The sequence below is a fragment of the Oncorhynchus mykiss genome, chromosome 12 (assembly GCF_057628025.1).
Source record: "Oncorhynchus mykiss isolate SJ-2025 chromosome 12, ASM5762802v1, whole genome shotgun sequence".
Lineage (NCBI taxonomy): Eukaryota > Metazoa > Chordata > Actinopteri > Salmoniformes > Salmonidae > Oncorhynchus > Oncorhynchus mykiss.
In genome coordinates this window covers 70,469,143-70,482,825 of record NC_143033.1, presented here as the reverse complement: position 1 = coordinate 70,482,825, position 13,683 = coordinate 70,469,143, and the positions used below count along the sequence as shown (strand labels likewise).

General features: G+C 43.3%; 1 protein-coding gene across 1 annotated transcript; it reads left to right on the top strand.

Moving 5' to 3' along the window:
- The first annotated feature begins 3,991 nt into the window (after nt 1-3,991).
- Nucleotides 3,992-12,967, top strand: LOC110538083 (proline-rich protein 15-like protein A). The gene is made up of 2 exons (XM_021624659.3): nt 3,992-4,192; nt 11,240-12,967. Exon 2 carries the CDS (start codon nt 11,289-11,291, stop codon nt 11,610-11,612), a length of 324 nt encoding a protein of 107 aa, XP_021480334.1. The 5' UTR covers nt 3,992-4,192; nt 11,240-11,288; the 3' UTR covers nt 11,613-12,967.
- The last annotated feature ends 716 nt before the right edge of the window (nt 12,968-13,683 follow it).

Below are 13,683 nucleotides of genomic sequence, written 5' to 3'. Positions count from 1 at the left end.
CATTTCAGTGCGTGGGCACTTGACTATATTTTCACGTAGAGTTGATAATCCAGTCTCAGCAAACAGTCACGTCAAATTGGCAGCAGCGAACGGTAACGTTGCTGTTGATTACAAGGGATATTTAATCAGATCTTCTCTCACAAGTGAATGACATTGTCTCTACGGTTTATTTTCTCCCCCAGCTCTCTTGTTATCCACCAAGTACTCCAAACCAGTATCATCAACTAGGACCCAGTCGTAGAGGTAAAGTTCACTCCCATTTTCCCCACCCAGGTACAGACCAGAGCAGAATTGTTCTGTGCTTTCTGTGATCAACAAGGCTCTGTTTGTAGGGCAACATGCTGCCCTCTGTCCAAGGCCCCTGTCACCTTGAAGTTCAAATCAAATCAAATTGTATTTGTCACATGCGCCGAATACAACAGGTATTACCGTGAAATACCCTTAACCAACAATGCAGTTCAAGAAAGAGATTTCAGAAAATATTTACAAAATAAACTAAAGTCAAAAATAAAATAAAAAGTAACTGGTACTGAGTCAACGTGGTGGAGGTACAGGTTAGTTGAGGTAATTTGTACATGTAGGTAGGGGTAAAGTGACTATGCATAGATAATCATTCTCCTCCTCTCTGCCCCTCTCTGTCACATACTAACACACATGTGACCCCTTTGGCCCTTTCTCCTTCTCCAAACATCTATTGGTTTGAAGAACTGAAACACTCATTTGGGGTCAGAGGTCAGAAGGAACATTATGTATAGAGCCACGTGAACCCTTGTGCAGTGCTGGTAAAAGACAGCGCTGTTGGGTGTTGGATGGTGTGTCCCTATCAATTGTGTTTGTTTTCCAGGCATCTGCCAATAAAACACTGCCGAGGCACACGCCCAGCCTATCCTAGAAAGGGGGAGAGAGAGGGAGAGAGAGACAGAGAGATGAGATCAGACAAAGAGAGGGAGGGAGGGAGCATGACCACTTATGCCCAGAACATGCAAACTGATATGAAGCTGAGATATGCTTGAGATCTAAGGATGGCATTGTTGGGAGTTTTACATGATGTGCCCCGTGGCAGAGATTGATAGGACAGGGGCGCTGCTCAGGCCTATTTCCTCCCTCTTCAATCTGATCTTTCAATAATGCTCATAGCGCTGTGTCAAATAAATGTTTTATTGTAGAGTTCAGATAGTCAAAACAGGATATTATGATATAGGATAATGGGTTCACATCTGTGTTGGTTCAAGTTGTAGCCTACACGATGTAGATAGTCAGAGAAACTGCCCACTGTCACCCTTATGCTTCAGGGAAAGTCACTGGCGAAACATGTATATGAAACAACAAACACGTTCACCCAAAAGACACGCCTCGATTGTGTTGTTTGTCCACATCGCCCTTCTAGAGACACGTAATCACACGATCACAGGTTTATGGGCCTCAGCAAACAGACGGTTGACTACTTGGAGCTGGACACAAGGAGCCATGCTCTCTAGGATTGCGGGGAGAGACGAGCTGGCTTATATAGGCCTCTTTGGTTTTAATGGCAGCCATTTTGGGTCATAAGGATGTTTTCAACTGACATGTGATCTGCCAGTTTCAAGCCTTCTCACAAGCTGTCTTGGAGATGGTTTTATTGTGTAGCCGACGTTTGTGTTTGCGTAGGTTTCACTTTTTGGGGATATTGGAGAGGGTTGTACGAGACTTCTGCTGTCTTACCCTTCGGATAAAAATACGAAGTATATCTTTTTTTGCCCCGGTCGTTGTATGTGTCTGAACGTGTGTGTTGTATATTCAGGCGAGGGATATTGATACACGTGTGGTTTATGTATCCAAGAGCTTTTGAACAACACGTTGACATCCAACAATGATGCCAATACAAATTGAAGCCATGAAGATGCACTTCCGTAAAGCATCCGAGGGCTAAGCCTTTTGGTTACATACAGTGCCTTGCGAAAGTATTCGGCCCCCTTGAACTTTGCGACCTTTTGCCACATTTCAGGCTTCAAACATAAAGATAGAAAACTGTATTTTTTTGTGAAGAATCAACAACAAGTGGGACACAATCATGAAGTGGAACGACATTTATTGGATATTTCTAACTTTTTTAACAAATCAAAAACTGAAAAATTGGGCGTGCAAAATTATTCAGCCCCCTTAAGTTAATACTTTGTAGCGCCACCTTTTGCTGCGATTACAGCTGTAAGTCGCTTGTGGTATGTCTCTATCAGTTTTGCACATCGAGAGACTGACATTTTTTCCCATTCCTCCTTGCAAAACAGCTCGAGCTCAGCGAGGTTGGATGGAGAGCATTTGTGAACAGCAGTTTTCAGTTCTTTCCACAGATTCTCGATTGGATTCAGGTCTGGACTTTGACTTGGCCATTCTAACACCTGGATATGTTTATTTTTGAACCATTCCATTGTAGATTTTGCTTTATGTTTTGGATCATTGTCTTGTTGGAAGACAAATCTCCGTCCCAGTCTCAGGTCTTTTGCAGACTACATCAGGTTTTCTTCCAGAATGGTCCTGTATTTGGCTCCATCCATCTTCCCATCAATTGTAACCATCTTCCCTGTCCCTGCTGAAGAAAAGCAGGCCCAAACCATGATGCTGCCACCACCATGTTTGACAGTGGGTATGGTGTGTTCAGGGTGATGAGCTGTGTTGCTTTTACGCCAAACATAACGTTTTGCATTGTTGCCAAAAAGTTCAATTTTGGTTTCATCTGACCAGAGCACCTTCTTCCACATGTTTGGTGTGTCTCCCAGGTGGCTTGTGGCAAACTTTAAACAACACTTTTTATGGATATCTTTAAGAAATGGCTTTCTTCTTGCCACTCTTCCATAAAGGCCAGATTTGTGCAATATACGGCTGATTGTTGTCCTATGGACAGAGTCTCCCACCTCAGCTGTAGATCTCTGCAGTTCATCCAGAGTGATCATGGGCCTCTTGGCTGCATCTCTGATCAGTCTTCTCCTTGTATGAGCTGAAAGTTTAGAGGGACGGCCAGGTCTTGGTAGATTTGCAGTGGTCTGATACTCCTTCCATTTCAATAATATCGCTTGCACAGTGCTCCTTGGGATGTTTAAAGCTTGGGAAATCTTTTTGTATCCAAATCCGGCTTTAAACTTCTTCACAACAGTATCTCGGACCTGCCTGGTGTGTTCCTTGTTCTTCATGATGCTCTCTGCGCTTTTAACGGACCTCTGAGACTATCACAGTGCAGGTGCATTTATACGGAGACTTGATTACACACAGGTGGATTGTATTTATCATCATTAGTCATTTAGGTCAACATTGGATCATTCAGAGATCCTCACTGAACTTCTGGAGAGAGTTTGCTGCACTGAAAGTAAAGGGGCTGAATAATTTTGCACGCCCAATTTTTCAGTTTTTGATTTGTTAAAAAAGTTTGAAATATCCAATAAATGTCGTTCCACTTCATGATTGTGTCCCACTTGTTGTTGATTCTTCACAAAAAAATACAGTTTTATATCTTTATGTTTGAAGCCTGAAATGTGGCAAAAGGTCGCAAAGTTCAAGGGGGCCGAATACTTTCGCAAGGCACTGTATGAACTGATGTCCTACTTCTGAGGGAGTATTGGAAACTATAACGCCAGGCATGATGAAAATCGACATGGACACAACATGATATCTAAGGGCGTGCAGATCTCCGGTATAACCATAAACAACAATGGTCCTCTCTCACCTCTCAAGGCTTTGCATAGTTGGTATTACCAAGCCTTCTGTCTGACTGGACCAGCAGACACGGTGAACGTGTTGGCAGAGTGATTTGGCAGAACATGTAATGGGTCGAGCGGATCTACTGAGCGTCTATCTACGCTCTCCTCGTCTCACTGTCACCCTGGTTGTGTTTGCCCAAGTCCCAGTGGGTGGAGTCTATAGTGTTCAACTCAGCTGAGTGTGTATTTGTGTGACAGGAGGAGGGACAAAGGTTGTACCTGTAGCTCTACACCTGACTATCAGAGAGAGAGAGAGAGAGAATAGACTGAACAGGGGAGGACGAAGAAGACGAAGGGAAGGACAGCAGTAAAAGGATAAGCGTGGAAGAGGATTCTGAAGTGGATATTGGAGTGGGAATGATCTGATATTTGAATCAATGAATTTGGCTTTGCTAGCAGGGTTTCTCCCATAAACTATTAAGCTTTGGGAGGAAGGTCGCCTCCAGATCTCTACATATACACAGGTGAGGTTATTGCTCACACACACACACACACACACACACACAGTATTGTACAATCACCTTGTGGGGACACACAATTCAGTCCCATTCAAAATTTTATTTTCCCAAACCCTAAACCTAAACCTAACACTAACCTTAACCCTAAACCTAATTCTAGCCCTAGCTCCTAAACCTAAAACTAACCCAGGCTCCTAACCCTAACCCTAAACCTAACACTAACCTTAACCCTAAACCTAGCCCTAGCCCCTAAACCTAAAACTAACCCAGGCTCCTAACCCTAACACTAACCTTAACCTAGCCCCTAAACCTAAAACTAACCCAGGCTCCTAACCCTAACCCTAAAACTAACCCAGGCTCCTAACCCTAACCCTAAAACTAACCCAGGCTCCTAACCCTAAAACTAACCCAGGCTCCTAACCCTAAAACTAACCCAGGCTCCTAACCCTAAAACTAACCCAGGCTCCTAACCCTAAAACTAACCCAGGCTCCTAACTCTAAAACTAACCCAGGCTCCTAACCCTAACACTAATTCTAACTTTAACCCTAAACCCCCAACCAATAGCATTTAAGTTTGTGGGGACCAACAACATCTTTTGTTTGTTTACTATTCTTGTGAACACACATACATACACACACACACACACACACCCTAAGCTGTACCTTGACAGTACACAATTAACAACATTTTGCCAGATGTACAGCAAGATTGCAATAACAAAATATGGATGATCAAATTTGAAGAGCTTGTTGTATCTTTCTCCACAACGTCAAACGTTGTGCTTGCTGCACCCTTCACGCAACATACCTCATTCAGACGGACACCTCTTAAACTGACTGAAAGTGGACTTCAGACACGATAGGCTTCCTTGGGCCCAGTTAGCAATAAGGACCTTTGAACGCTGAGCCTGTTGACCGTACACACACTGAGTAAACACTAAGCTGTTAGCACACACTGCACCTAACTGATTGCACTGTGCCTTGGTGACCGTATGCCAATGTGTCGACATTTGTACGGATTCAATACAACGCTCCCGCAAACTACGTCAGCTGTAAAATACCAACATGACACCGTCATTTGCGTAACTCGCCTTGACATCTTACTCTTCGCATCAATTTAACACATACCAAAACACGTATAGTATATCCTTAGAGGGCTTGACCACTGCCCTAATGGCCAGCATATTGGCCACTGTTGTGTCGAAGCCTGCTTAATGCAATAGTTTGACAGATGCACGAGAAGTGAGGTTGTAATTTTTTAGGGACTTTCCCCTCATGCTTGACCATGCTCCACATTTCGTAAATATTTGAATTCCCAGATAAGAGTCTAACGTTTGCATGGGAATGGAGCTATAGGCTTTATTGCAGACAGAGTTATCACCAAAGGTGACTTTCCTATCAGTGGCGTTAACCCCAGTCTGCACACACAGGTGGATGTTTACCATAGCGTAGACTTTCCACATGACTGGAAGGATTGCTACAGAGTGTACGGTGATACGGTCTCACTAGAAATCTGGGCTCTAAGTGCAGGTTTACTACCTGTAATGGAGTGAAATTGTGATTCTGATTGTTTGATCGATTTTCTGGATAAGGAATATGGGCATGATCATTGTTACCTTGAAGGGATTGCCTCTGGCCTAGCCTTTGGCCATTCCAAATAGTCACGCCACACAGCCACAGCCATAAAATGAATGAATCTCTGTGACGCACTTAGGCGTAGTGGGTGCGGAGTCAGGCGCAGGAGGCAGAAGGTACAGAACAATGCTTTAATTTCCGGCACAGAGAAAATAGCACACGGCCAATACAGGGCGCACATAAATTACCGGCCCAAAACCAGCACCTAACCAGTCCGGAGAAAAACCAAAACTGAAACGCACTACCACACACAAACACAGAAGAAAAATATGCCTGCACAAAGAGCAGGCGGGCCTTACCGGCTTAAATAGCCCAGCTAAAAACCTAAACAAGAAACAGGTGTAACCAATAAGACAAAACCAATAGAAAAGGGAAAAGGGATCGGTGGCGGCTAGTAGACCGGTGACGACGACCGCCGCCCGAACAGGAAGAGGAGCCACCTGCGGTGGGAGTCGTGACATTCTCTAAAATTGAGATTTCATGTTTTCTTATGGAATTCCTCATGACATCATTTAATCCAACTCAGTACTTGGAGCTTTACTGGAAGGAACCTTGTCTGCTGAGCTGGACTGGCTGTACCAACGACTAGTCCAGGACATGGTCCCGCTACTTGACGGAGGTTCTGCTCTGAGGAGGGGGTGATGTGGGAAATCTAGGTTACTGATGGCTAAAGGACAAGAGGTGGATGGAATTACGGAAAGACAGACAGGGTGGATGACCTGAGAGTGAGCTATGTTGAATGTCGCTGACTGGCATTTCAATGGGCAATAGAACTAATAAGGAAAACCGCTTGAGAAGGGTCATAAAGTGGGTTGCACTTTGACTGTAAGATAACCACCCACACATAGGGCAGTACTAGAAAGTCCGGTGACTGACATATGTGTTAGTAAACCCAGATAAGCTATTTATCCTTACAAATATGTCAGCTTGAATAACAATTGACCAGTAAAACTATCAACTGTAAACAAGAAATGATCTCACCTAAAGCCAGATATTCAAGACATATCTTAGACGGGCTATTATGCTGAGGCAGATAAAAAGACTTTGTAGCCCAGACTAGCTTTGCCTCTGAACGTTTCTCCCTGGCAGGAAACCAGTCAAAGGAACTCAAACATGAACATGTTGGCCAAGTGTATCCGCTGTTTTGTCATGAGAGAAGAAAATCTGTCTTGGCTTCCGCTTGTTCATCTACACACGCAAACCCAACCCTCAGCTATCAGGCCAAAAGTCACTAGGTTCAGTGGTGTAAAGTGCTTAAGTATATATATATATATACAGTGCCTTGCGAAAGTATTCGGCCCCCTTGAACTTTGCGACCTTTTGCCACATTTCAGGCTTCAAACATAAAGATATAAAACTGTATTTTTTTGTGAAGAATCAACAACAAGTGGGACACAATCATGAAGTGGAACGACATTTATTGGATATTTCAAACTTTTTTAACAAATCAAAAACTGAAAAATTGGGCGTGCAAAATTATTCAGCCCCCTTAAGTTAATACTTTGTAGCGCCACCTTTTGCTGTGATTACAGTTGTAAGTCACTTGGGGTATGTCTCTATCAGTTTTGCACATCGAGAGACTGACATTTTTTTCCATTCCTCCTTGCAAAACAGCTCGAGCTCAGTGAGGTTGGATGGAGAGCATTTGTGAACAGCAGTTTTCAGTTCTTTCCATAGATTCTCGATTGGATTCAGGTCTGGACTTTGACTTGGCCATTCTAACACCTGGATATGTTTATTTTTGAACCATTCCATTGTAGATTTTGCTTTATGTTTTGGATCATTGTCTTGTTGGAAGACAAATCTCCGTCCCAGTCTCAGGTCTTTTGCAGACTCCATCAGGTTTTCTTCCAGAATGGTCCTGTATTTGGCTCCATCCATCTTCCCATCAATTTTAACCATCTTCCCTGTCCCTGCTGAAGAAAAGCAGGCCCAAACCATGATGCTGCCACCACCATGTTTGACGGTGGGGATGTAACGTTTTGCATTGTTGCCAAAAAGTTCCATTTTGGTTTCATCTGACCAGAGCACCTTCTTCCACATGTTTGGTGTGTCTCCCAGGTGGCTTGTGGCAAACTTTAAACAACACTTTTTATGGATATCTTTAAGAAATGGCTTTCTTCTTGCCACTCTTCCATAAAGGCCAGATTTGTGCAATATACGACTGATTGTTGTCCTATGGACAGAGTCTCCCACCTCAGCTGTAGAGCTCTGCAGTTCATCCAGAGTGATCATGGGCCTCTTGGCTGCATCTCTGATCAGTCTTCTCCTTGTATGAGCTGAAAGTTTAGAGGGACGGCCAGGTCTTGGTAGATTTGCAGTGGTCTGATACTCCTTCCATTTCAATATTATCGCTTGCACAGTGCTCCTTGGGATGTTTAAAGCTTGGGAAATCTTTTTGTATCCAAATCCGGCTTTAAACTTCTTCACAACAGTATCTCGGACCTGCCTGGTGTGTTTCTTGTTCTTCATGATGCTCTCTGCGCTTTTAACGGACCTCTGAGACTATCACAGTGCAGGTGAATTTATACGGAGACTTGATTATACACAGGTGGATTGTATTTATCATCATTAGTCATTTAGGTCAACATTGGATCATTCAGAGATCCTCACTGAACTTCTGGAGAGAGTTTGCTGCACTGAAAGTAAAGGGGCTGAATCATTTTGCACGCCCAATTTTTCAGTTTTTGATTTGTTAAAAAAGTTTGAAATATCCAATAAATTGATGATTGTGTCCCACTTGTTGTTGATTCTTCACAAAAAAAATACAGTTTTATATCTTTATGTTTGAAGCCTGAAATGTGGCAAAAGGTCGCAAAGTTCAAGGGGGCCGAATACTTTCGCAAGGCACTGTATATATATCTGTACTTTTCTTTACTATTTATATTTTTTGACAACTTTTACTTTTACTTCACTACATTCCTAAAGAAAATAATGTACTTTTTACTCCATACATTTTCCCTGACACTCAAAAGTACTCATTACATTTTGAATGCTTAGCCGGACAGGAAAATTGTCAAATTCATGCACTTATCAAGAGAACATCCCTGGTCATCCCTACTGCCTCTGATCTGGCAGACTCACTAAACACAAACGCTTCGTTTGTAAATGATGTCTGAGTGCTGGACTGTGCCCCTGGTTATCCGTAAATTTAAAAAACAAGAAAACCGTGTCGTCTGGTTTGCTTAATATAAGACATTTTAAATGATTTATACTTTTACTTTTAATACTGAAGTACATTTAATACCAAATACTTTTAGACTTTTACTCAAGTCGAATTTTACTGGGTGACTTTCCCTTTTTCTTGAGTATTTTTTTTAAAAAGGAATCTTTACGTTTACTCAAGTATGAAAATTGGGTACTTTTTCCACCACTGATCAGCACCCAAACAGATCACCAAAATTACATTAGCATATTCTATGGAAATTTCCACAGCGTTGCTAGGCAACCGGCGGGTAACAGCCTACTCCCTTCTTCTGGGCAGGAGAGTGGCACCAAGCAGAGGCTTTATCTGTGTGCAACGAGGGCAGAGCAGTATGTGTTTGTGTTAGCGTGTGTGCGTGTGTGTGTGTGTGTGTGTGTGTGTGTGTGCGCGTGCACGTGTCTATTTTTACGTTTACTACATGTTTGCTATATGTGTGTCCCTCCATTTGCATGTGTGTGTTCGGCCTTCGCCTTTGTCTGCGCTTCACATAGTTAGTCTGGTCTTCATCTTCTAGATGTCCATTTGTGTTGATACAGCATGTGTGTTGGTAAATCAGTACATGTTTGCTAAAGTGGGAAGGTGTACTTGTGTAAAAACCCACAGGACAGACAATACAACCTGCTCTGCCTGTATCACACAATGAGCCGCCAAACTCTCCCACGACTTCTACAGTCCGAGCAAGAGCACTTAACCTGCACTGACACACTACAGAACACGTGATTTCTGGGAGTCCCTTTGGTGTTTGTTTGCAGAACTGTTTACCTGGAGCTTAAAAAGCTCTTCACTCTCTAACTCCAGGGTGCTTTTCTGTCTAGTCCTAACAGGGACACTTCCATGGAGATGAAACACTAAACTGAAACTTCCTGTTGAAAGAATTATTCTAATGACTGGTTGAATTTGAACCAAGGCCAGGGGGGATTTCAGCTGGAAACAGAAGTGTATTAATGATCAGAAATGACTGCATCAGAATGGAACTAACCCCAATCTCAGGTTTGCATTAGCAGTAGTCGATGTAGTAGCAGTAGTAGTCATATCTATTGTGATAGTGGTGGCAACAATGGTAGAGGGGTTGGTAATGGCAGTAGTAGTGGCAGAAGTAGTGACAATGGTAGAGGGACTGATAATGGCAGTAGTAGTGGCAGAAGTAGTGACAATGGTAGAGGGATTGATAATGGCAGTAGTAGTGGCAGAAGTAGTGACCATGGTAGAGGGAATGATAATGGCAGTAGTAGTGGCAGAAGTAGTGACAATGGTAGAGGGACTGATAATGGCAGTAGTAGTGGCAGAAGTAGTGACAATGGTAGAGGGACTGATAATGGCAGTAGTAGTGGCAGAAGTAGTGACAATGGTAGAGGGACTGATAATGGCAGTAGTAGTGGCAGAAGTAGTGACAATGGTAGAGGGACTGATAATGGCAGTAGTAGTGGCAGAAGTAGTGACAATGGTAGAGGGATTGATAATGGCAGTAGTAGTGGCAGAAGTAGTGACCATGGTAGAGGGACTGATAATGGCAGTAGTAGTGGCAGAAGTAGTGACCATGGTAGAGGGACTGATAATGGCAGTAGTAGTGGCAGAAGTAGTGACAATGGTAGAGGGACTGATAATGGCAGTAGTAGTGGCAGAAGTAGTGACAATGGTAGAGGGACTGATAATGGCAGTAGTAGTGGCAGAAGTAGTGACAATGTTAGCACGGCGCTTGCTATTCAAAGAGCAGCACCTCAGTACCAGAGATTGGGCAACCCGTGTTACCCCATCGTAGAAAGGGTTTAGCTGAAATATGAGGCGCTGTATTAGCAGCCAGCACGTTTAGCTTGGCCAACACACAATAGGAGTAACCCAATCACCAGCGGTGCCCTGTCATCACTCCACCATATGGTGCCTATTGAGTTCCCCTGAAATATTCAGGAGAGCTCAGTCTGTTCCCCCTGACACAGATCTATCTGACACAGATCGATCTGAGCTGGGCAGTGTTGGGAGTCAGGTTACTGTGGTTAGGGCTTATGGTAAGAGGTGTGGCAGGAGTTTGAATGGGGAATGGGAAGGGAGTAGTGAAGGGATTTACGTAACTCTCCCTCCCTCCCTCATTCTTCTCTCTGAGAGGTCATGACTCATGTCTGATCCATCTTCATTGTAAACGTTGGAGCTATAAAGCTACAGTTAACTAACTTATTACTAAACTTCTCTCGCTCTTTCTCTCCCTACACCAACCCAAGGCCCCTCCATTCTTACATCCCGCTCTCCCTCCTCTCTCTGTGTCTGGTCATGGCTGACCCATCGCCTGGCTGGTGGAAGCTCACCTTCCTACGTAAGAAGAAGTCGGAGCCCAAGGTACTGTACGAGATCCCAGCGGAGTACGGCAGCAATACCACACCCCACGGCGGAGCCCCCGGGCCAGTAGAGGGCGCCACAGAGGACAGCCAGTTGAACGCCCGTCTGGAGAGGATAGTGGATAAGACCACCACCAAGGGACGCCATGTCAAAGTGTCCCACTCAGGACGTTTTAAAGAGAAGAAGAAGGTCAGGGCCACGTTAGCCGAAACCCCTGATCTGTTCCCTGGTCACGAGCCTAGCAACGAGAACCTCTGAGCTGGGAAACAAAGTTCACACACACACATGCATACACACCAAAAATTCATGGCTTTCTCTATTAAACTAATTCATGCACACTCAAACACAGAAGACGTTCTCTGCCTCTCCCTCATTGGTCACACCATTTCATACGGTGCCCTCTATCACACTCAGTAACACTCATAGAGATGGAGGGCAGTGCATCCCATTGGGACATGTCGTCTGTGTCAATCCAGCCAGAGATCTTTGTTCTTTATTCCCTATAAATGTGGGACTGACTGGGAGTCTTTGTATGCATCTTGGTATCACACTCTCTGTCTCTTCCATCTATAATCAGTGGAAGAATGGCGACACCTGATTCTCCCCTGTCTGTCTGCTTCATACCTAGGCCATGTTTACATGAACAGACAACCTTTAATGAGGTGCTATTAGTCATCTTCGGTTTTAAATGTTCAACAGATCACAGGAACAGAGAGGAGTTTCAGGGCATTCATATTACATTGTACAGTCATTGTACGGTACAGAATGTGTACTTTACTGGTGTTGCTAAGTTTGTCATCTGTACAAAGCAAATAGGTAACGTATGAAACAGACGTTTGCATAACAGCTTTCTGACCTAGAGGACATGGTTACCGACTGTTGGAGGTTGACTGGTTTCCATAGCGGCAGACTGTGTCACGTGTCATTCACAAACATGTCACCTCAAAAATCAATTGTTCTAAAATCAATTGTTCTAAAACTAATCTGAGTTTTATAACCTGAGTATATATATATATATACACTTGACATCTCTATCCCTTTAAAATGTAATCTCAAACTAGACAAACATTTCAGTTTTTCTTTGAATTGCACTTTCTAATGTAAAAGTCAAGGACTGCTTCATAGATAGACTGCAAGGTTTCAACACAAGTTCTATGCATTTCTCCAGTGTTGCTTTAGTATTTGCAAGATATTGGCAGACACTGAAGCCAACACAAAACCAGAAATGGAAGAGGAAGCGAGACACCCCAATTGCTGTTTTTTTCTGGTTCAATGAAAGTCAATGAAGTACTGTAAGTAGACCAGACCTAGCTGCTATTGCATTGGTGGCTATGGGAGACACACCCAGTTAAGTAGACCGGAACTGACTATTTATTTTCGGTGGTAGAAGGCCTGAGTGAACTCTCTTCATTTATCCACCATCTTTGCTATAACTACACATGAGATCCCTCCTCTACAAAGACTGAAAAAGTATCTTTCATTTCATTTTCACCTTCTACACTTAATGACAAAAATCCCTTTCATTGAAAGGGTGCTGTACATTTTGAATAATTTTGTAAAATAAATGCAGACTTGTTTTATAAATAAAATATACATATGATTTTATTGAAACGCTTTAAGGATCTCTCTTGTGTTACTGTGAACTCATTCCATTACCTCTTATATAATGATAATGCAAAACAGTGCGACAAAAACAACAACACAGAGTTACACATAAACAAATGTACAGTCAGTAACACAAAAGAAAAGAAAAATCTATGTACAGTGTGTGCAAATGTAGAAGAGTAGGGAGGTAGGCAATAAATAAGCCATAGAGGCAAAAATAATTACAGTTTAGCATTAATACTGGAGTGATAGATGTGCAGATGATGATGTGCAAGTAGAGATACCGGGGTGCAAAAGAGCAAGAGTGTAAGTAATAATATGGGGATGAGGTAGTCCGGTGTGCTATTTACAGATTGGCTGTGTACAGGTACTGTGATCAGTAACCTGCTCAGACAGCTGAAGCTTAAAGTTAGAGAGGGAGATATAAGACTCCAGCTTCAGAGATTTCTGCCATTTGTTCCAGTCATTAGCAGCAGCGAACTGGAAGGAAAGGCAGCCAAAGTAAGTGTTGGCTTTGGGGATAACCAGTGCAATGTACCTGCTGGAGTGCGTGCAATGGGTGGGTGTTGCTATGGAGACCAGTGAGCTGAGATACGGCTGGGCTTTACCTAGCAAAGACTTACAGATGACCTGGAGCCAATGGGTATGGCAATGGATATGTAGTGAGGTCCAGCCAACGAGAGCATACAGGTCGCAGTGGTGGGTAGTATATGGGGCTTTGGTG